Source organism: Eulemur rufifrons, chromosome 7, assembly GCF_041146395.1.
Source record: "Eulemur rufifrons isolate Redbay chromosome 7, OSU_ERuf_1, whole genome shotgun sequence".
NCBI classification, from domain to species: domain Eukaryota; kingdom Metazoa; phylum Chordata; class Mammalia; order Primates; family Lemuridae; genus Eulemur; species Eulemur rufifrons.
The window spans coordinates 235,839,601-235,860,779 of record NC_090989.1 but is presented as its reverse complement, the minus strand read 5'-3'; the positions used below and the strand labels follow the sequence as shown (position 1 = coordinate 235,860,779).

Genomic DNA, 21,179 nt, shown 5'->3' with positions numbered 1-21,179 from the left:
TCTGTAGATAAATTATTTTTATTGCAGTTGCGTAAAAATCAATACATAATATTTGTACATATTTATGAAATACATGTGATATCTTGATACATGCATACAATGTGTAATGATCAAATCAGGGTATTTAGGATATCCATCACCTCAAACATATATCATTTCTTTGTGTTGGGAACATTTCATATCTCATCTAGCTATTTTGAAATATACGATGCATTGTTGTTAACTACAGTCACCCTACTGTAGGAGAACTGATTTCTTCTATCTAACTGTATGTTTGTACCCATTATCCAGTGTCTTTCCATCCGCCTCCCCCTCCCACATCCCAGCCTCTGGTAACTGTCATTCTACTCTCTACCTCCGAGATCAAATTTTTTAGCTCCTGCATATGAGTGAGAGCATATGATATTGTCTTTTTTTATTGCTGTGTTGAAACTCTGGAATAATCCTTCTGGAGCAAAATTTATGAAAACCCCCAAATTTCTGAAGTTTTCTTTATTATCATTTTACAATAAATTGCACCTATTTTGTTTTTTATGGCCAAGCAAACTGTGTTGACTATCTTTGCCTAAGTACTGCATGAGCTAAATAAATTGCCGATAGTTTATACAAGATACAACCTGCAAGTTTCCTGTTAGTAACTCAGATCTTTGTATTGTATCCATGACTGTTGTAGGAAGCCGGACAGATTGCTTACTTCCACCGAGTCCCTCAAATGTCTCTTAGCACGTACCCTGCTTCCAATGTCACATAGAACATGGTTCTAATAATAAATTTTAAAGCATGTGGTTACTGTGGGATTTCTTACCTCACGTTTTTTTAACCTCTGGTGTACCTCAAGCCACAACAAACATAGCTACATTTTAGCTGTCCAGATAATTCAAGCCATCAGGCATAGTTACACATTGCATACAAATATTTTCTGTGCAAAAGGAGGTTCCAAGTGTATTGTATAAAATGAACACTGTAACAGAAGGCAGATGTTCCAGAAGTTTGGAACTGAGACTACTCGTGTATATATTGATTTATTGAATTTCTAGTAGAAAAAAAGAGATGTTTACTGTATATTCCTTGATCATTTCTCTGCAATGAACCGTGTACATAACATATTTTGTTAAAAATATTTTAAGTTAATCTTGGTCTGCCTAATACTAAAGTATAATTCAGCTGATAGTGAACACATTTAGAATACTAATTTAAAAATTCTGGTTAAGAAAAATTACACGAAAATCTGTGATTCCATTGCAGTTTTATATTCAACTTTAGGCAGTTAGGAGAGAGGAAACGATTATGTAGACTTCCTATGTGCTCTTAGAGTGAATCTGAGGGACTCCAGAATTTTGTTGCCAAGCCCCAGGGCACACTTTCTTTCATGTGAACTTTTGAGGGCCTGATTAAGACAGGTAAAGAAATGTAAACCAGAGGGTGGGGTGGGGAGGGAAAGAAATGTAAACCATTTTTAAGCGCTGTTCTCTGACACCAACCTGCCTGGTCTCCATTTTGCATATTATCTCTGCCCATGACTTTGCTCCTGCAGTAACCCCTGTTTGCAATGACCTCCCCGTCACACCATACTCATTCTTCAAAGTCCAGTGCTAGCTGTGGCTTTTCCACAGACTTCTTGAACCATTCAAGCCAATATTGGATTCTTTTTCCCTTGAAATCCCACAGCACTTATTGATCATGTCATTCATTTGAGCAGTTTCATTGTAATCTACATCATCCTGGCATTTATATGTTTTGTATGAGTATTTTGTTTACCCAACCTGTTGACCAATATGTTTATGAAAGGCAGAACTTCTGAGAATATTTTGTATCCATTGCAAACAACAGCTGCCAGTAATGATACAATTAATAACTTGTTGAATGAACAAACTTTCAGCAAACAGGTTCATTTTTATCTGTTCATCTGCTTTTAGTACATTTTTGAACTGTTCATCTTTGCTAACCACTCCACTCTACCAGGGAAGAAATTTGAGGGAGAAAGCAAAGAAAGAAGGGAACTCACATTTTTTGAGCACCTGTTAATGTGCTAGGCATGATACTGGGCTTTTATCACTACTTACTTTAATTTATGCTCAAAATTATCATATGTGGTAGGTTATTATTATTCCCATTTTACAGTTTAGGGAACTGAGACACATAGCTCACAAGCACAGAAGAAGTGCAAACTAAAAAGCTATTTATCTCCCAAGAATCTGCTCATTCTAACATAGTATGCTGCTGCCTCAAAGGTCTATTCAAAATGTCTAAAATTAAATTTTAAAAACTTGAACAAATGTAATCCATTGTATTAGGTTATAAGTATGAAATCTCCAATTTCCTTAAGTACTAAGTTTGACAGTTGAGATCTCTGACATTTCACTTTGACATTTCTTGTTTTATTGTTATTGTGAAGGTACAGCTTTAGTCTTGAAGACACACATTTTGGCTTGTGGTTATCTTTCACATTTTTTTAGAGCAATTTTTGTGAAACCATGGATAAGTCAAAAATTCATGTTATTTTTGAATATGAGTTCCCTCGTGGAACCAATGCGGTGCAGACAGCTCAAAATATCAACGAAGTGTTTGGGAAGGATGTGACTAATGAACAAGCAGTATGTCGACAGTTTGAGAAGTTCCATTCTGGTGATTTTAATCTTGAAAATGAGCCATGTGGATGACCTGACACCAAGGTGGATAATGATGAGCTGAAAACTGTAGGGGAAGCGAATCCATCTGAACTTGTGCGTGAATTAGCATCAACACTATTCCAACAATATTGGACCATTCGAAACAAATCAGCAAAGTAAGAAGCTGGATAGATGGGTTCCGCATGAATTAAACAAGCGTCAGCAGAGAAATTGTCTCGAAGCTTGCCTTTCTTGTTGTCACCACATAAAGGTGAAACATTTCTACACCATATTGTTATGTGTGATGAAAAATGGATTCTTTTTTATAATCGCAAGCATTTGGCACAATGGTTGGATAAAGATGAAGTGCCAAAACACAATCCAAAACTGAATATTCATCAAAAAAAAGCTAATAGTGTCTGGTGATCCAGCACTGTGCTGGTATTATCCGCTACAGCTTCATGAAACCTGGTCAATCGATTACAGCGGATGTCTACTGCAACCAATTGGACGAAATGATGAGGATGCTTGTGATTAAGCAGCCAAGATTGGTCAATAGAGACAGGCCAATCCTCTTGCAAAACAATGCTTGACCACATGTCACACAAACGATGCTGCTCAAACTACAGAGGCTAGACTTGGAAACTCTTTGTCATCCACCATTTTTACCAGACCTTGCACCAACTGACTACCAGTTCTTCCAGGCTTTGGGCCACTTCTTGCAAGGAAAAATATTTTCCTTTGCAAGTTTTCCAATTCTCAACACCTGTGGAAAACTCCTTTTGTGATTTTTATCGCCACTCGCTCTCCAGGCTTCTTCGCTGCTGGCATAACAAGCTACCTTTAAGATGACAAAACTGTGTGGATAGTTTAGGCACATACTTTAATTAATTGTATGGCTTCTGGTTTGAGATATAATAAACTACAATTTTGATTCAAAATCGGACCTTTCATGTTTAATGACCTAATACAAAAAAAGCTTATATGCAAAAATCTTAGTTTATAATGTATCAGCAAATTCAGAGATTTCTTGATTTACAAATATTACCTTAAAATATAAAACTCCATGAGTATATTTTAAATGATTTATAACATGTGGTATAAAATTAAAGAAAAACATATGTATTGAGTAAAGCCACACTTACCATTCATATATGAAACCTGAATGTGTATTTGAAGATAAACTTGCCTTTTATTTCATATTTATAAATTTCACTTATATATCTGTCCTAATGCAAAAATTATTTATATCAAATAGTTATAAATGTCATAATTCCTAATCCATTCTAATATTAATGTTATTGTTATTACAGAATAATCATCTTTGGTATTTACTTGTGAACTGTTCGATATTTAGTTATCAATAATTTGGTGTTTGAGAGCCTACATAGTGGAAAACGACTTGTTTGGTGCTGAGTGAGAGGGATCATATGTTCCTCCAAGCCATCTACAGACTAGTGGGGTGGCAGATGTAATGACAACTAATACAAAGGAGTGAGTGAAGAAGGTCAGAGAATAGGATTGCGGGAATTGGTAACCAATGATTATAGTCTGAGTATCTCACCTTTCCAAACTTGCATGTGGCTAAGATGAGCAAGTTTTTAAGTCCTACCCCAGTGTATGGTAGATATTAAAAGTCTTAAGGTAATGAGAATTCTCCGCCTCCTTGCCCAGAGGCGTGGAAATTATTAGATTATTACATTTGACTGAAGATGACAAGTGTGAATGCCATTCCCAATGCTTCTTTTTGTTGGATTTCTCAGCGCCCATAACCCAGGGAACTGGAGTCAATTTCCCAATTGGAGAAATCCCGAGCCAACCATACTATCATGACATGAACTCGGGGGTCAATCTTCAGAGGTCGCTGTCTTCTCCACCAAGCAGGTAACTAAAAGAAGAGCTGTTCATGTTCTCAATCAGTATGCAGATGGGGAGGTGGGTAGACGATACGCAGATAGACAGGTAGGTAGGTAATGAGAGATGGGAAATACAGACTTTTAGCACACAGACTTTTAATCTTTCCTGGTTAAATTTACTCGGCTATTTGCAAATTAAATGTAATTGTCATTCAGAACACTTTAAAAATCTTTTTCAGGGGAACAAGGGACCCACGAAGATATACTAAGATGATTCTAATTCTTTTGGTGATTCTAAAAATGGTATTTTCATGGCAGTGCTCCCTGATTTATAACTGATCCCTGGTAACTTTTTTTCTAATACCACGTCCACGTGTGGGGTAATGAAAGATGAAGCCTTACCTAGCCTTAAAATCATAGGCCTTTTTCTGGGCCACAGTTTGCCAAATTCTTCAGTTAGTTGATGTTCTTTGACTAATTTAGTTAACTCTCAGTTACCAGTGAAAATATTACCTCCTCTGAGATTTGGTTTAACCCTTTGCTGGGGAGGAGCTAGAGTGAGGTCTCTTTGCTTTTTAGTTCTCTATTGACATGCTTATTTTCTCTCTTGCTCTTCAAATTTTAACTTTCAGTTAAGATGAATAAAAATTACAGATGTATTTTTTTTTTTTTTTGGGGGTTGGATCTTCAACATACGAAGGCACATCTCATTTCCAGAGCATTAAAAATACCCCCCATCAAATATAAGAGCATACACAAATTCCAGAACAAAATACACATTTTACAATATTAACTTTTTAAAAACAAAAGAATATCTAGATATTTATTTTTCTTATTATTATTCCTCAGTAATGAGAGTTAATTGCATTTGGATTAATTATGGACTATGCATGTTTGTATGTTTACAAACTGCAATCAATTTTATATCATTTTTAGTCAAACTGTATTTCCATATAGTTAAATTATGTAGCAAGATAATTGGATTTACTATCATTAAAATTGTCTCTAACATGTTGAGGTCTTAAAAATGCCTTACGTTTTCTAAATTTAAAATGTGAATAGTAATTTTTTATTTTGTCTGTTGGTGCAATATGTTGTCAACACAGATCTTTCCTCATGGCCACTGAGTATCAGATACTGGGTCTTTCAGAATAAACAAGGTTTAAAAAACATTTCTCTATTACTTCCTTATGAAAATAATTTCTTTCCAATTTAGAGTTTTTCATACATATTTACTGCTGACTCATAGATGGGAGAATTAGATTAAAAAGAGAGTTAGCAAATATAAGTTCTAACTTTGGATACCTTAAGGAAGAAACTAAAGAAATATTATTCATTCTTAGTATAGTTTAGCATGGATAGAAATTGCCATCTTCAATATCATGTTAATACTCTGGTCTGGGAGTTGTGAGTCAAATATTAATCACTGTATATCTACAAATATACTCAGACATATACATGCTTCAGGGGCTTGGAAATGTAGTGCAGTAGAAAGAGCACAGTCTTGAAAGCCAGTCCTTACTTTGTGTCTGACTGCTTCCGTTAACTTGTCGTGAACAAGCCACTGAATTTCTCCAAATTTGTCTCCCCATTTATTAAAAAAAAAGGGGGAGGTTTAGTTCAGTTGTACGATTTTGAGGTCTATTCTAACTCTGAAATCCTATGACATTATGTTTAGTATTGCTGCAAAAATTTAATTCAGAAGACATTATTTTTAGTTTTTAACAGCATAGTTGCAAATAAAAAAATTTTTTAAAAGAAAAAAATGGCCATTGCATAGTCATAATTAACTGCTTAATAGGGTATTTGTGAGGTTATATAAAAGAAACATATCAAGCAATATGGCCCTAAAATAGCTTCATAATCTTTGCTCTAGATATTCACCTTTCTTAATAGTTGAGATGAGCCCATGTTTCCTTATTAAAATATATCATTTTAAAAGTATAGCATTTGTTTGAACCTGGCAATGGCCTTTTAACTTACAAATAAAGGATAACCTAATTTTTAAGAAAAAGGTAAAGAAGACTGTATGAAATAGTTTATAATCAGTAAAGTACTAGAAATTTTATTAATTATGGAGTTAATCCTTATAATTACTCTTTAATAAGTATCTTCTAAATGCCAGCCACTTAACTAAGAGCTTTGCATTTAATAACTCATTTAACCCTCTCAAACGTCCCCCTTTTGAACTAGACTTTATTGTTTCCATTTTACAGATGATTAAACTGAGTTTAGAAAGACTAAGGAGCTTACTATTAAGAATTAATAAGTGGCCTAGACAAGATTTAATACCAGGTCTGTCTGAGTCCAAAAGCTCTTGTTCTACTCTACTCCATTACCTTATCTTTGAATTAATATGAAAGGATTGTATTGTGAATAACAAGTGCTATACAAAGGAACATTATTAATATTGATAATAATTATAATGAGAGTTAGGTACAATTTTAATAACACAATTTTAATATTAGTAGACAAGCCACGTGAAGAGTTCACTTTTTATTACTGAGATTTCTTTGGAAATGCATTTGAAGGGGTAAATATAATGAACACCATATTTGTTAGGCAGGTATAGGTATAAGATGGTATAGTAAATGGTATATACGACTAGAAATGTTTGCTATTCCTGTTGGTGTCTTGAATACTCACCATTATTTCAAAATGATTCTTAGATACTATTGTGTTTATGAAATTTCCACGGTAAGAATCTTCTCAAATCAGCTACTTTTAAATGCTACACATCGTCCCAGAAATCCTATTAATATAATTATTGTCATGTTTTAACAGCAAAAGACCCAAAACTATATCCATAGATGAAAATATGGAACCAAGTCCTACAGGAGACTTTTACCCCTCTCCAAATTCACCAGCTGCTGGAAGTCGAACATGGCATGAAAGAGATCAAGGTGAGAAATAAAAAGATGCCTCCAGAGACATCAGGGTAAAATGTTGGCTCATCTAATCAGTTTCATTTAGTCAAAATTTCATAATTGAACCACTATGGATTCTATGATTATATTTTTCTTCCTGAAATGACTTCAGTAAAATTATGTTTAATATACTAGTCAAATGCTGTCAAAGTTAATTTACAAAAAACCCATTCTTTGTATGTTTTATTGGCCTTTTTTTTTCCAGACAAAATGATCTTTTCAAACCCACAGTTATGTATGTGACTGATTATAGTCTGTCTCCATTAGTTGGGTGGACTACAGCAAAACCACAAGTTCTGATTCAATTAGAGCAGTAGGCTCTTCTCCCTGGGTCATTTCAGGGAGGAGCCAATCTTTAAGCAGTATGCATGAACCAGGTACTGAAAGTTCTCATTTAAAGGACACCACAATTCCTTTTGGAAGTAGGTAGAGTATAAACAATAAATGAAAGTATGACGTAAGATAAGTTGTGTCTAAGCCAATCTAGTTATGCTTTCTGGATAACACTATGACCCAGTTCTAGGGAAGCTTTGAGGAGAAATATAACTTTAAGAAATAGGCATTATTTGGCTTTCTGGGTTCAGCTTTAGTTTTTCTTAAAGTCTATTGGATTTAATATATTTCATCTTACATGCTGAGGCCTTTCCCCCAAATCAGAGGGAGATTATTAAGCATGGAAATAGAAAAATTAGCTAACTGCAATTTTTGTTGGTGTGTGTGCGTGTGTACAAATAAGATTTTATATCAGCAGCATAACAATGTATTTGAAAATTGTCTTTCAAATAGAATTTTGCATTTTAAAAAAAATTAAAAGAAAGGAGCTCTTTATTAATGGCTTTCAGCCCAAGACTTGAGAGTATCTATATGGGGATTTGGGAACTGTATGTTGTTTTATGGAAGGATTTGAAACTCAGCTGGAGAGGTCTGGCTCTGAGATACCCCCACCTGCAAATCCATTCTTCAGGCAGTAGGCAAAAATCATTTTTATAAATCATAAATAATGTCCCCTCACTCCCCTGCTTCAGATCCTTCATTATCTTCCTACTGTTGTCAGGAGAAAATCAGAATTCCCTTATATGACTAAAGGGCCTGGCCTCTGACTGCCACAATAGCCTCACCAGGTGACACCATGCTGCTCCTTGCTTGCACTTGAGCCTATTGCTTTATTTAGATTTAGGAATGAAACACTGAGGACCTTCCTAGAAACCATACCCTTTGGAATGAATGCTCTTGTAACTCTTTATCTGGCGAGTTTTTTGTCATCTTCCAGAGCCCAGCTTAAATTAGGGAATTTTGATCTAAATTAGGTCTTCCTGTTTTTATTTCTTCATTGTATGCATAATGTGTAATTACATATCTATTTATGGGATCAATTGTCTATCTGTCTACACTATGAGAGCAGGGACCGTATCTCTTTTGGCGACTACTGTAACCAGCACCTAGCATGACAATGGGTGCATAGTAGGAGTACAATAAATATTTATGGGATAAATGAGCCATTGATAGGCAGAACACCAGTCTCATTAGTGAAGGCAAGATGTAATAAAGACTTTTGCCAGAATTGCAGAAGTGAGTAGAAAAACAAAACCCTCAACCTTTTATATTTTATTGCTTGTTTTACTGACATTGTCAGTTTATTCTAAACAAAGCCATATTTTCTCTGTCAGAAAATTATTCTGGAAAAGATTCTAATGGTAATAACATTGTGAATGTGTGGGAATGGAGGCTTTATTCAGAAGTGTAGGTGTTCTTTATTGTAAAGAGTGTCACTCTGTAAGAATTGATTCCTCTTTCAGCCTATTGAATAAAGCCAATTTCAAATCATATTATAAAACATTTTTGAAAAGTAGAAGGGAAACTGTCATTCTTTTTCTTTGTAAAATCATTACATTGTCTTGGTGATTTTCTTTTGTCAAAATGACTAGAATTAGTGGAGAAATCTGTAAAGGCATATTATATTAAGAGTAAGGAAGAATGTTCCATTCTCAAGTGTGCTTAAAAAAACTCTGTCACTTTAATTCTGAAGACCCAGAAGACTTTGTAATGTGCACAATAAGCCATTGTGGGAAGAAGACTGAAACTACAATGAAAAAAATGAGGGCAGTACAGTACTATCTTTACAAATTTGCTAAGCCCAATGTAGTCCTTTTGTTCTTAGAAAATTGCTTTCTTAAAATTTGCAAAATAAAATGCCCCCCAGTTGTTCTTGTCCATCTTCAAATGTTCTTTAGACACACCTGCCTATGTGAAGGCAGTTGTCTATGCACATACTGAGTGCCACTCCAATAACTATAATGGCTCTAACGTGTCTTGTACATATTTTTCCCACAAAGCTCTGCACTAACTGGGACTAAATAACTACTTATCAGTTGATTAAAATATATTTGTATTTAAAATTGGCAGAAATGCTTAAAATTTATTATTAATTATTTCCCAGGTATGCCTTATTTTGTTAGTGTTAACTTTGTATTAAAATCTATTCTTGGCTTAGCCCTTAGCAAAATTGATTTTTTAAAATATGACAAAAATAGCAAAATTATGGACATGTAGCATTCTCCTTTCCCTTACAATCTGAAACACCAACCTAAACTATTGAGATTTATTCCAAGAATGCAAAAATAAGCGATATAATATGATCAAATTATTATATCTATTTTATTCTAAAAATAAATTAGGCAAAGTATTAATTCAAAATCTAGATTCATATAATATGTTCATGTAATTTTTAATAATTTAATGAAAAAGTGTTTTTATTTTAGCATTTTACAATCATAATTAATTATATCTTTGTGTCATTTCTTTTCAAAACAAAAAGTTACAATTTCCTGATCATAAGAGAATTATAATTTATAATTTTATAAATATAAACATGAATACTTTAAAACTAAACATTATTTGATAGTGTTAAACATTTGGTAGGGAGCTATATAATTTGCTTATATTTTTTCTGATAAATAGTGACAGAAATTAAAGTTGTTAGCATCTACATCGTGTAATATTTATATTTTTACTTTATGTTCTTTTATACATAGAGAAGGAAAGGAAAATGAAAATAATACTGAGGTATAGAACAATTGTTACATTCTTTTCCTAAGTTCCAGAATATTTCTCCTTGCTTAGTATCTTCTGTGAAGATCATCTTAAACTTCAGACTGCCTCTATTTCTATTAAAAACTTTCCTTTTTGTGTGCTGTTTTCCATTACTTAAGATTTTAATTATTAAATGAATAGTACCAGCTTTGTTTATCAGTATGCAGATTGAAAATTTCTTTTATTTCATTACTTACTCTACAAAAATTTCCACTAAGATCTTGTCTGTCTTGAATTTTTTCTGTCTGAGTCAATAAAGATACTCGATTCTTAGATAATATACTTTTCTTGAAATCATTAGAGCAATCCTCTGTAACGTCTGATATAAGAAGAAAAATAAGAGACAGGCCATAGTTTTCCCTATAATTCAAGTTACTTTTATGGGACTAAATCTAGTTGTATTCCAGTGCTCAATAATTTAACAGATAAATAAATTATCTGCTTGAACGTGTTAAACAATTCTTTATAAGGTCACTTTGCCACTGCTATTCTAATAGTCACTAATTTATCTAAGTTTGAATGTAAAAATCCCAAAACATTATTTAATGGTATTTATTGAGAAAAATATAATATGGTAAATATATTTGTAATAAACAGCTGGGGATTTCTAAATGGAAAATTTAACAGCTTCTCAATCTGATGAGTATTTAAAAAACTCGACTCTTAGATAAAATGTAAATTCAAAAAGACTTTTTATGCAGTAAAATTTTATTAATTTCTACACATTTAAGATTTGAGATAATTTAACTCAATTAACACTACCAAATGCCTAATATGTGTGAAGAATTTTTGGAGGCATGGTGCACATAAATATGAATAAATCAAGTTTCTAGCCCTTGACCTGCTGAACGAAAAAATAATTTTTTACTATTTATGAAAAAAAGGAACTTCACAGAAAATAAATAATGTAAACCCAGATTATCAGGCAACGGTTTCTATGCTTTAGAACTAGCTTACTTTTAAGCACTATGAGAGGTTACTCTTTACACAAAATCAATATATTGTCATGTTAGCAAAAAATAACACTGCTTGGTATATTAGTATATAATTACAATTTTAAGAGTAGTTTAAAAAATTAAACTGGACTCTCAAGCTAGATTTAGGGATTGTGTTCTGTTGTTATAGGTACTGGAAAATAAAAATGCTAATCTTTTAATAAAAATTCACAGTTCTGTTATATAAATAAGTCTCCTGAGCAAATCTTTCTGAATCTTTAATATTTTGCAAAGTCCTGAAGACTTATTTGTGATAATTGTGTAAATATTCTCATTATTAAGATAGTCTTAAACATTGTGCTAAATTTCACTTTGCCCTTTATAGAGTTCTTACAAAGATATAGTATTAAATATCAAATGAATCAAGCTAGAGGGCCCAAAGGAACACTGAGGGGCTATAGAGGAAAAGTGCCAGTTTGGTGTCATGTGTTCAATCAGGAGATAAATCGTGGCAAATTAGAATGTGGTATGTACTGACAGAACCAGAATCAGAGGCCAGCATTCCTTAACGTGAGCTTAGGAATGTGAATAGATATGCCAGGCATAAGAGTGGTTAGCTAAGTTTGGAAAATGTCATTGTAACAAAAATTTAAACATTTTTTTCATTCATAAATAAATTTGCAGAATATTTAATATACTACTATGTGCTGTGACTATCCAGGAGTGGCCCTTGACTGAACGTGTTTATTAAGTTTGTGACTTCAGAACCTTTTATTTCCATTGAAGAATCCATAGGGAGCATTAATCTTAGGTTCAAACTTTGGAAAACAGTGCTCTAGCCCAAACCACAGTCTGACAAATGATACAATCTGAAGATTTCTCTAGAGCTGTGGGAGCTGAGTGAATATGCAGCTTTCATAAATGCTTGAATAACTGCTGTCTGGGAGTCATTAACGTTAAATGAAGTCCTAGAAAATGGCAGGGCAAACAGTTTAGTAACCCTACTGGAAGAACTTCCTAAGCTCCCTTTGGGGAACAGATAGAACACCAACAATTTCTTACATTCCTACAGCTTGTATCACAATAATGTAACAGCAAATGTTCAAATTTTAAATTTTTAAACCAGAAAAGAACAGAGATACAAGTACTTATGATGGATAAATGTGTAGAAGAGCTGGTTTGAATTTAATGTTTAAGCACAAGTTTTAAGTTTCATTGTTTAGCTTTGTATTGTGGAAAATATCAAAAGTTGAGAACCATAAGTGAACCTCTATGTACAATTAGTGACAGTGGAAAGCAAACTTCAGGGATGCCTCTACCCTTTAGCTACACTGCTGTGGTTGAAAAATCACAGCATGAGCATCTTTAAAAGAGAAAGCAAAAAAAATAAATTGTTGGTGAAGGCTTTCGTCAGAATTCTTCACTTTGCCTACTGATTAACAAATGTTTGTTCTCCTTTTGTGTGTTCTAATCAAGAATAGCATTTTGGATGTGGCAAATTTGTGTACATGTTAGAAGGGCTGGTACTGATTAATATGGAAAAGTTGTGTTCATATTTCTGTGCTCTGAAGGCTTAATGATTTGAAAATACAGCATTTTGCAGAAAAACCACAATAGATAATTGCTTGAAAAAATAACTTTCTATTTAATACTTGGTCTCTAGATTGATGGAACACAGGTTAGAACAGGAAAATGGGAAACCCATGGGAGCCAGTATCATAGTGTGCCATGCAAAGTTTCCTGGCATAATAAAAGGTTTTATTTCAAAGCTTTTTACATATTGATTTCATGTTTAAGCTTATTTTGAAGTAGTTTGGAAAGCTAATGTGTTTTGTGTTAGAATACCTATTGGTATTGTATTCAACTATCAATATCACATACAATAAGAAATTGATTTTTCAGTCATCGATCACAGATTATTAGAACGTTTAGTGAAACATAGGTCAAGCTCCTAATTTTATAGCTAAGCAGTCCAAGGATCAAAGAGGCTGTCTTGTCCAAAGTGACCGGGTAATTAATGGCAGAGCCTAGGTCTTCTTTTTTACAGGCTATTTTTTTTTAAATCTTTTCCTGTGATCCTACAACTTGCCTAGAAGATTAGTATGTAAGTTTATCTAAGTAGGAAGAAATGTACTAGGAGAATTTAAACACTGCTTCACAAATCTTGGCATTTGGATGGTTTTCCTGGGGAGCTTCATAGAAGATTCTGTTAGAGCTAGGAGAACTAGAATGGGAAAATAGAGGTGAATTTATGAATTTTCAGGGTTCTGAAAGAATTGTCAAAACAAAATTTTGAAATGGTTAAGTGTATATTACTTTTTAGAAAATCCTCATATTGTTATGGCCAGGATTAAAAATTTTTGATCTAAAAAAGACTGGAGGTATAGATGCTTTTGATGGATAAATATGAAGAGCTTGTTGGAAATAAATGTTGAAGCATAATGTTTAAAAGGTTTTTTTTGTCATGGAAAATATTGAAAGTAGAGAGAATTATAAAGTGGACCCCCATATACCATCACCCAGCTTTAACTGTTATCAATATTTTGCCAATCTTGTTGCATTTACTATCTCCCAGTTTTTTAAAGTAATTTAAAGTAAATCCCAGACATCATGTCATCTTGCTTGTAAATATTTCAGTGTTTTTAACAAAACAATGGATTTTTATACAATCACAATACCATCATCAATTTAACAAATAAAATAATATAATCTAACATATAATTGATATTCAAATTTCCCAGATTATTTCAAATGTTGTTTTGTTTGAATCAGGGCCCAAACGTGATCCATATATCATATTTATATGTTCAGCTTTTTAACCTATATTAGTTATTCTCCTTTTTGTATATCAGTTATTCATTGAAGAAGCCATGTAAATTTAAAAACTGTGTTCAAAAAGTACCTATAAAAGCAACAAGGAAAATAAGATCCTACTGCCTTTTGTGACTACTATTTATTGATCACTTACTATCTATCAGGTACTAGACTGTTCACATCAATTTTTGCTTTTAAATCCTACAGAAACCCCATTTTACGGGTTATTAAAGTGATCGTTACAATGGTTAAGGTACTTGCTGTAGCTCACACATAAGCAGCAGAGGTAGAATGGGGGCCACTGTCATCTAGCTAAAGAAGCCCATGCTCATTACTACCACAAACACTGCATCCTAAATAAGTCATCGTGATGTTATGTTTATGGTTTTGCAAACTACTTATAAAACCTCTGTTAAGTTTTTTCTTTTCTTAATGCATGAAACTTCAAAACAGATAAATGCACATAATTGATAGGCGTTCATAGGCTCCGCAGACTGATGAGTGCAGTCCTTGGGCTGGACTACGGTTAAGAATCCCTTTTCCATTTAATAATAAGATATTGTTAATAAATAATCCTAAAGTCTAGATTGTCTCTAGTAGAGGCGTGAGCTATATAGCTAGTTTAAAATGAGCTGTATATGTCAAAATATAAAAATTAATTATATATATTTATTGTCATATATATTTTTTTCTTTTAGTTCTTTTCTAGTCTTTTTTGGCTTAGGCCTAGAGCACTATAAAGGTGATCAGGAAACTCTAAATACTGATGTGGTCTTAGACAAATCACTTAACTGCAGTAAACCTTGTGTTTTCCCATCTGTAAAATAACAAAGCTGTATGCTAAAGTTCCTTTGTGTTCCAACATTTTAGATTTTAAATCAATTAGAGTTAAAGAATTTGAAGATCTTCAGTACTTGAGTCTTTAAGCTTTCCTTAACATGGATCTTTTTGAAAATTCAGAAAGTTTTCCGTTTCTTAAATTATTTTTTAAGTGTCTATTTTAAATGCTCTCATCAAATAACACCATAATTGGGCAGTTTATGTGCTTGGAGGCACCGTATGTTTTGCCTTATACCTGAGGAATGCACAGTTCTCACAAATACATGTCCTGTCCTGCACCATTCTGGTACAACAAATGATTGATAGAGATTGAGTTATTATAACAGAACCTTGTTATGGGATCAGTGTCTCCTACTTTGAAAACAAATGACTCAGCCAGACGGCAACATTTATTTTCTCTAAATGACTAGTGATGTAGCAATAGGAGACCATTATCCTGTGACAATATTCTGTTTCATTGACATTATCTCAGAAATGTAATTGGTCCATTACTAAATAGAGGTTTTGTTACTGATCAATTTCACGTGATTTCTAAAACCATTACGATTATAAATATGCCATCATAGTAATTTCATTGACAGATGTTCTTTTTTCTTCATTTACATTTGTTGGAGGAAAAAAATATAGATTTAGGTTGAACTTAAACACTACAATTTATACTAATTTTGACTACTTTTCCATTAAGAGAAACAGAATATTGTGCAGAGTAATCATATTTGCATTGAGCTGCTGAACTGACGACCTTAAAATTTTTGTGATTTTTTTTTTCTCTACCACACTAAACCACATCAAATCATAATTGTTCCCAAGCAATTAGTTTACCACCTCAGTTTAATGATTTTATTTAAAATAAGTTCCAGATCATTTCTAGGACTTTCCTGTAAATCCACTAAAGTAACACATCAGTTAAATCAACCCTAACCATTACCAGCATGGATAATAACAGCATTAGTAACAACAGAAACCTTGAGATGTCTTGTAGCATAAATGTTTCTAAATGCATGACTTTTCCCCAAATGTTCTCCTCTAAAAACTCATCTGTAATCTTGTTAAATTAGAACTCTTCCAGTATCTTTCTGACTTTTACAGTTAAGGTTATGGTATTGATTTTATTTTATAGCCCATGGCTCTCAGATGCTTAACACTAATAAGCTTCCATAGCCAAGAGATTGTCCCCAGAGGCGTGGTGAATAGCAGCTATTTACCTATGCCAGTGTTTTAATAAGTGACTAAAATATACTCCAAATCCTGCATAATTGTTTGGTGTTTTTGCCCCCTTTCAAATTAGGTTTACTGACATTACTCAAGACACTTTATCATTGTCTGTCTGTTAAAATGAAATTGCTTAGCAGACAAAAGCATTTTGAAGTGTTTTTAAAAAGCAGTTTTCATTTATTCAGTATTCATTCTTTTAGCACTGTTCTTCATTATTCAAAGGATTTTTTTTTTTTAAATGTCTCCGGAAGGTGTTTGTGAGCTTCAAAGGGGTTTGAGCTTTAACTTGTATTGGGTGTAGGTGTAGCCTGGAGACTTTTTTTTATAGAGATGTGATAAAATAGAGACTTGTAGGAACATGCTACTTACTGTGCTTGGGTTAAAATATATAACGAGAGACACAAACTATCACAAAATATTTTAAGTTGCTGAAGAATACAGTAATATGCTCAAGTGTACTTAAGACTAAATAACTCAATGATTAAAGAATTTCATTTATTTAGCACAAAGACCACCACACTTTCTCTTTTAAAAAGAAACTGGTTTTATAAAATTAAATAAAGTGGTTGAGAAATCTAATTCAAGATGACATCTTATCTCCTCTTTACATAGCTTGCCATTTTTTTCCAGTTATTTTAGAGTGTGATAAATGTAAATATATATATATAAGGAGATACTTTCTAACATGGCAGCTAATTATTTTTTGAATCATCTGGCATCATCATCAAACTACTGTAGTGGGATTAAGTCCATATGTCTTGTCATAACATTCAGAGATTTTCGTTAAGTTGGAGTGTGTGGGAAGGACTTATTCACATTTGCCACACAATCATAAAATTTTACATCTAGAAGAGTCCTTAGAAGTGGATATTTTGATATTCTCTTTTCTTCACTGTATTTTCAAAAAGACGTTTTGCCGTTAGCCAACTGAATTACAAATGTTACATTTAAGCATTTTATTTAAAATTTTTGCAACATCTAATATCTAAAACCTGTACGAGACATTTCCTTTTTACAATATAATGTTGAACACAAAACAAGATCCAATCTTGTCAGCTCAACATTGGGAATTATTTACAATATTCTGTGGAGCTACAGGCAGCATTTTTTCCCAAAAAATGTGTGTATTTTATAATTTTTACAGTAAAAGTAATAGTTATTTCTGGGGAATTTGGAAAAACAAATGGTCAAATATAAATAAGAGAATAAAAATCACCTGTAATCCCATCACATGGAGATAACTTCCAATAATATTTAACTTATTATGTGTGAGTCTGTTTTTCTATGTATTTTTCTCTGCATTCGATTTCCATGTGCATATTTTTCCACTAAATTGGGCTTATATGATGTATGCTATTTAGAAAATCATTTTCCTTTTTGTCTTTCACTTATGATGGCATTTTACCATATCTTTCAATTTCTACTTTATAGTGGCTGCATGATATGCTACCCTTTGGCTATACCATAATTTAATTTTTTTTTTTTTTTTTTTTTGAGGCAGAGTCTCAATCTGTTGCCTGGGCTAGAGTGTAGTGGCATCATCATAGCTCGCTGCAGCCTCAAATTCCTGGGCTCAAGCTATCCTCTTGCCTCAGCCTCTCGAGTAGCTGGGACTACAGGCATGTGCCACCCCACCCAGCTAATTTTTTAGTTTTTTGTAGAGGTAGGGTCTTACTATGTTGCTCAGGCTGAGCTCAAACTCCTGGCCTCAAATGATCCTCATGCCTCGACCTCCCAAAATGCTAGAACTGCAGATGTGAGCCACCGGGCCTGGCCCCATAAATTTTTAAATATCTACTTTGCTCATGGATATTTAGGTAGTTTCTGAGTTTTTATTTCATAAATAAAGATGCAGTGAACATCATTGCAAGTAAATCTTTGTGCCTAATCTGATTAGGTTGTTCTTGTCTAGTTCTTTTCACTGTTCCCAGTTCCTAGCGTACTGCTTGTCACCAAGTCACCATGTAGAAGCTCAATGAAATTTTGTTAAAAGAATAAATATATTTCCACTGTAGAATCACTGAGTTAAATCTTATGTCCATTTCTAAGGCTTTTGGTGAATATTGGCATAGAATCCAGAAAGGTCTTATGCATTTACATTCCCACTAGCTGCGCATGGGGGGCTTAATCACACTGTCATATCCATAATCATTTAAATGCAGCACGTGGCTCCATGAGCAATTTTAAAGCATGTCCTCTGAAATTTATAGAACATTCTCGATGGCCTTGTGACTCTACCTATGCACCTCATTTTTTGTCATTTATGTTTTATTTAAACCATTAAGAATCACACCATATCTTTTCTCCCCATGAGCCAGGATAGCTCCATCTGACTGAAGAAAATGGAGAAATTGAGATGGTACCTAAAAAAATTATGCAAAGCTTTGAAGTAAAGGCATAGACTATTTGGTGTCTGTCTCTCTCTCTCTCTCTCTCTCTCTCTTTTCCTTCTTCAGGACACACTGCCCCACCTATAGGTAAAACTTGTTTAAGTAAGGATCACTGTCATTCTTCATAGGGAAACCACTAGAAATAAATACATCAAAGCTTTGGGCTGGGATCTTAAGTAGCAGGCAGGGGAGTTGCTGCTCCAAGCTGGTCTTGATATTTGTAGTATTTTACATAACACGTATACAGTTGTAAATAACCTGTAAACTTTCCTCTCATCAGCACTGTTTTCCCCAAGGCAAAGAACAGAGGAAGAAAAACCTTGGTTTCTTTTAGCATTCAGCTGGTAGATCATCTTCTCTGCCTTTTCCTTGTCCTCTGGGCATAGAGCCCAAGCTGTTTCCTTGTCTCAGGACTGACTCTGGATTTGTGACCTAAAGTAAAAATATCAGATTCCAGCTCCAAAACTCATTCTGCACACTTGATTTCCTAGCCTCTCATTTATTATCTTATTTATTTTAAATAACATTATTATTTTATGCAGCTAGCTCATTTCTTTTTCATGTCGTCGTCCAGCACCTACCCAGTATTTTAATGGAAAGCAGAAATGTCCCAGTTTAGCGAAAACTCATTTTTCACTTTCAGTGCTGCGTGTTGCTTGACAGAGTCTCAATGGAGTAATGGATGTGTTGACTACCTTCGCATTCATCTGATGATGAGTTTGGTCTGTGAAGAGACTTTCAATGTTCAGAGTTTTTGTAGACCTCCAAAACTCTTTTTAAAAAATGTATGCAAGTCTAAAACCTATAAAAGTCCAAAAATAAAGAAACCTGGAAAACTATGAAGGGGTTGTCAACTTAGTAAGACTTGTCAATATAAAATAATCTTGTCAAATCCTAGGCACTGGACTGTCTCTGAGCTACATGTTCCTACATAAGTGCTTTCTTTCTGTGGCCTGTATCAGACTAGAGGGTCAAAATTAACAGAAGTTTCCCAATTGCTTTCATTATACTTTGAATTTTCTTCTGCAAAAAAAAAACAAAAAAAAAAAAAAAAGAGAGAGAGAAGAGAGAAAGAAAGAAAAAGAAAAAAAGGAGTCTGTAAAATGTTCAGCAGCTTGATAATGTAAAAAATAAAGAAGATGTTTTTAACAGTGATTATAGCTTTTTAAGCACTTAGCAATAAAACATACCTTAACTTTACGTAATGGAAAATAAGAGTGGCTAGCAAATGGTGACTTGTATCTATAGGATTCATTTAGACTTGTTTACAAGTATGATATGTAAAGAAGGAAGACAACTTAGGAATATGTAAAAGACTTGGACTTTTAAAACATTTTGAAGCAATTTGCTTCTTTGTTAACCAGATAGAAATGTTTTTCTAAATCACAGGACTGGCACAGCTAATATATTTTAATTTAGTGTTATGGTATGCTGAAAATAATAGCTTCCAGAAATTCAAAAATTTTTGTGTGTTCCTACATAATTAATTTGAAATAGTTATAAATCCTAAGTGTTACTACAGGGAAGAAGAATAGGAATTTTTTTTTAAAGAAAATATGTTTTCTACGTAGGTTATAGAAATCTTATTTGTAACCTTAATCTACTTGAGCATATTGGAAAAGCTAACATATTGCTCTACTATATGTGAAAAAGGAGCAGGTGTCCTAGACAGGCAGGTGTTAAGGTGGCTGTTTGAGCTTGCCCTAGATCACTAGTTGATTTCAGTGAAGTTCTACTAACAGGTGGCTAACTGATTGGAGTGCCATGTGACATTTATCCCGGGAGCGACTTGGATGACAGGCTGCTACAGACTGAGGAAGGGGTCTTTGCTTTGATGAAGAAATTGCCAAAACTCATGTCTCATTAGTGTTTCCTAAGGTTCTTTGGAAGTGAACAACAGTTTAATTAAGGGCTGACGTAAACACGTTTCTGCACACTTTCCCTGCAGCATTTTATCACATTAGAATTGATCAAAATTGTTGCCTTGGGCTGACTTGAACAGATATACATCTGGAGCGCCATTTGTGCAAGCTGCCGATGAGTCGAGTGCATACGCTGTGTTTCACAGCGACTCTCTTCCTTTGTAGATGAAATTACCTTGTTGGGAGATGAGTTGATCTAACTCTTTATTTGCTTAAGCCTTTATCTCTTTGAAGTGATGCTGTGAAATGAATGACACATCAGGGCTTAGGGTATATCTATGCTCCAGTGCCAAAAAAATTATAGTATGGCTAGGAAAAATTATGTGATAATTTGATTTTTGCAAAATACTTATTTAAAGGTATGCTTAAGTCTAAATGAACCGACTTTATCCATAACCTACTTGAACTTTTTCTTGCATCATGATCATTTATTACATATTTAATTATGCAATTAGTTTCTAAAGCCATAGCTAATTGTCCAATTATAAATGTAGACACAGGTATAGACACTGAGGAATAACACAATCAATGTAAATCTTTTATCAAAAAAAATAGTGCCTCTAATCATCTGTCATTAAGAA

General features: G+C 33.5%; 1 protein-coding gene across 8 annotated transcripts in view; it reads left to right on the top strand.

Moving 5' to 3' along the window:
• NFIB (nuclear factor I B) overlaps positions 1-21,179 on the top strand; it is a 413,017-nt gene that overhangs the window by 351,390 nt on the left and 40,448 nt on the right. For all 8 annotated transcript variants that reach the window (XM_069476500.1, XM_069476496.1, XM_069476495.1 and 5 more), the window contains exons 5-6: positions 4,373-4,493; positions 7,250-7,368. In XM_069476500.1, the coding sequence (XP_069332601.1) occupies positions 4,373-4,493; positions 7,250-7,368 (240 nt within the window). The remainder of the gene's footprint in view (positions 1-4,372; positions 4,494-7,249; positions 7,369-21,179) is intronic.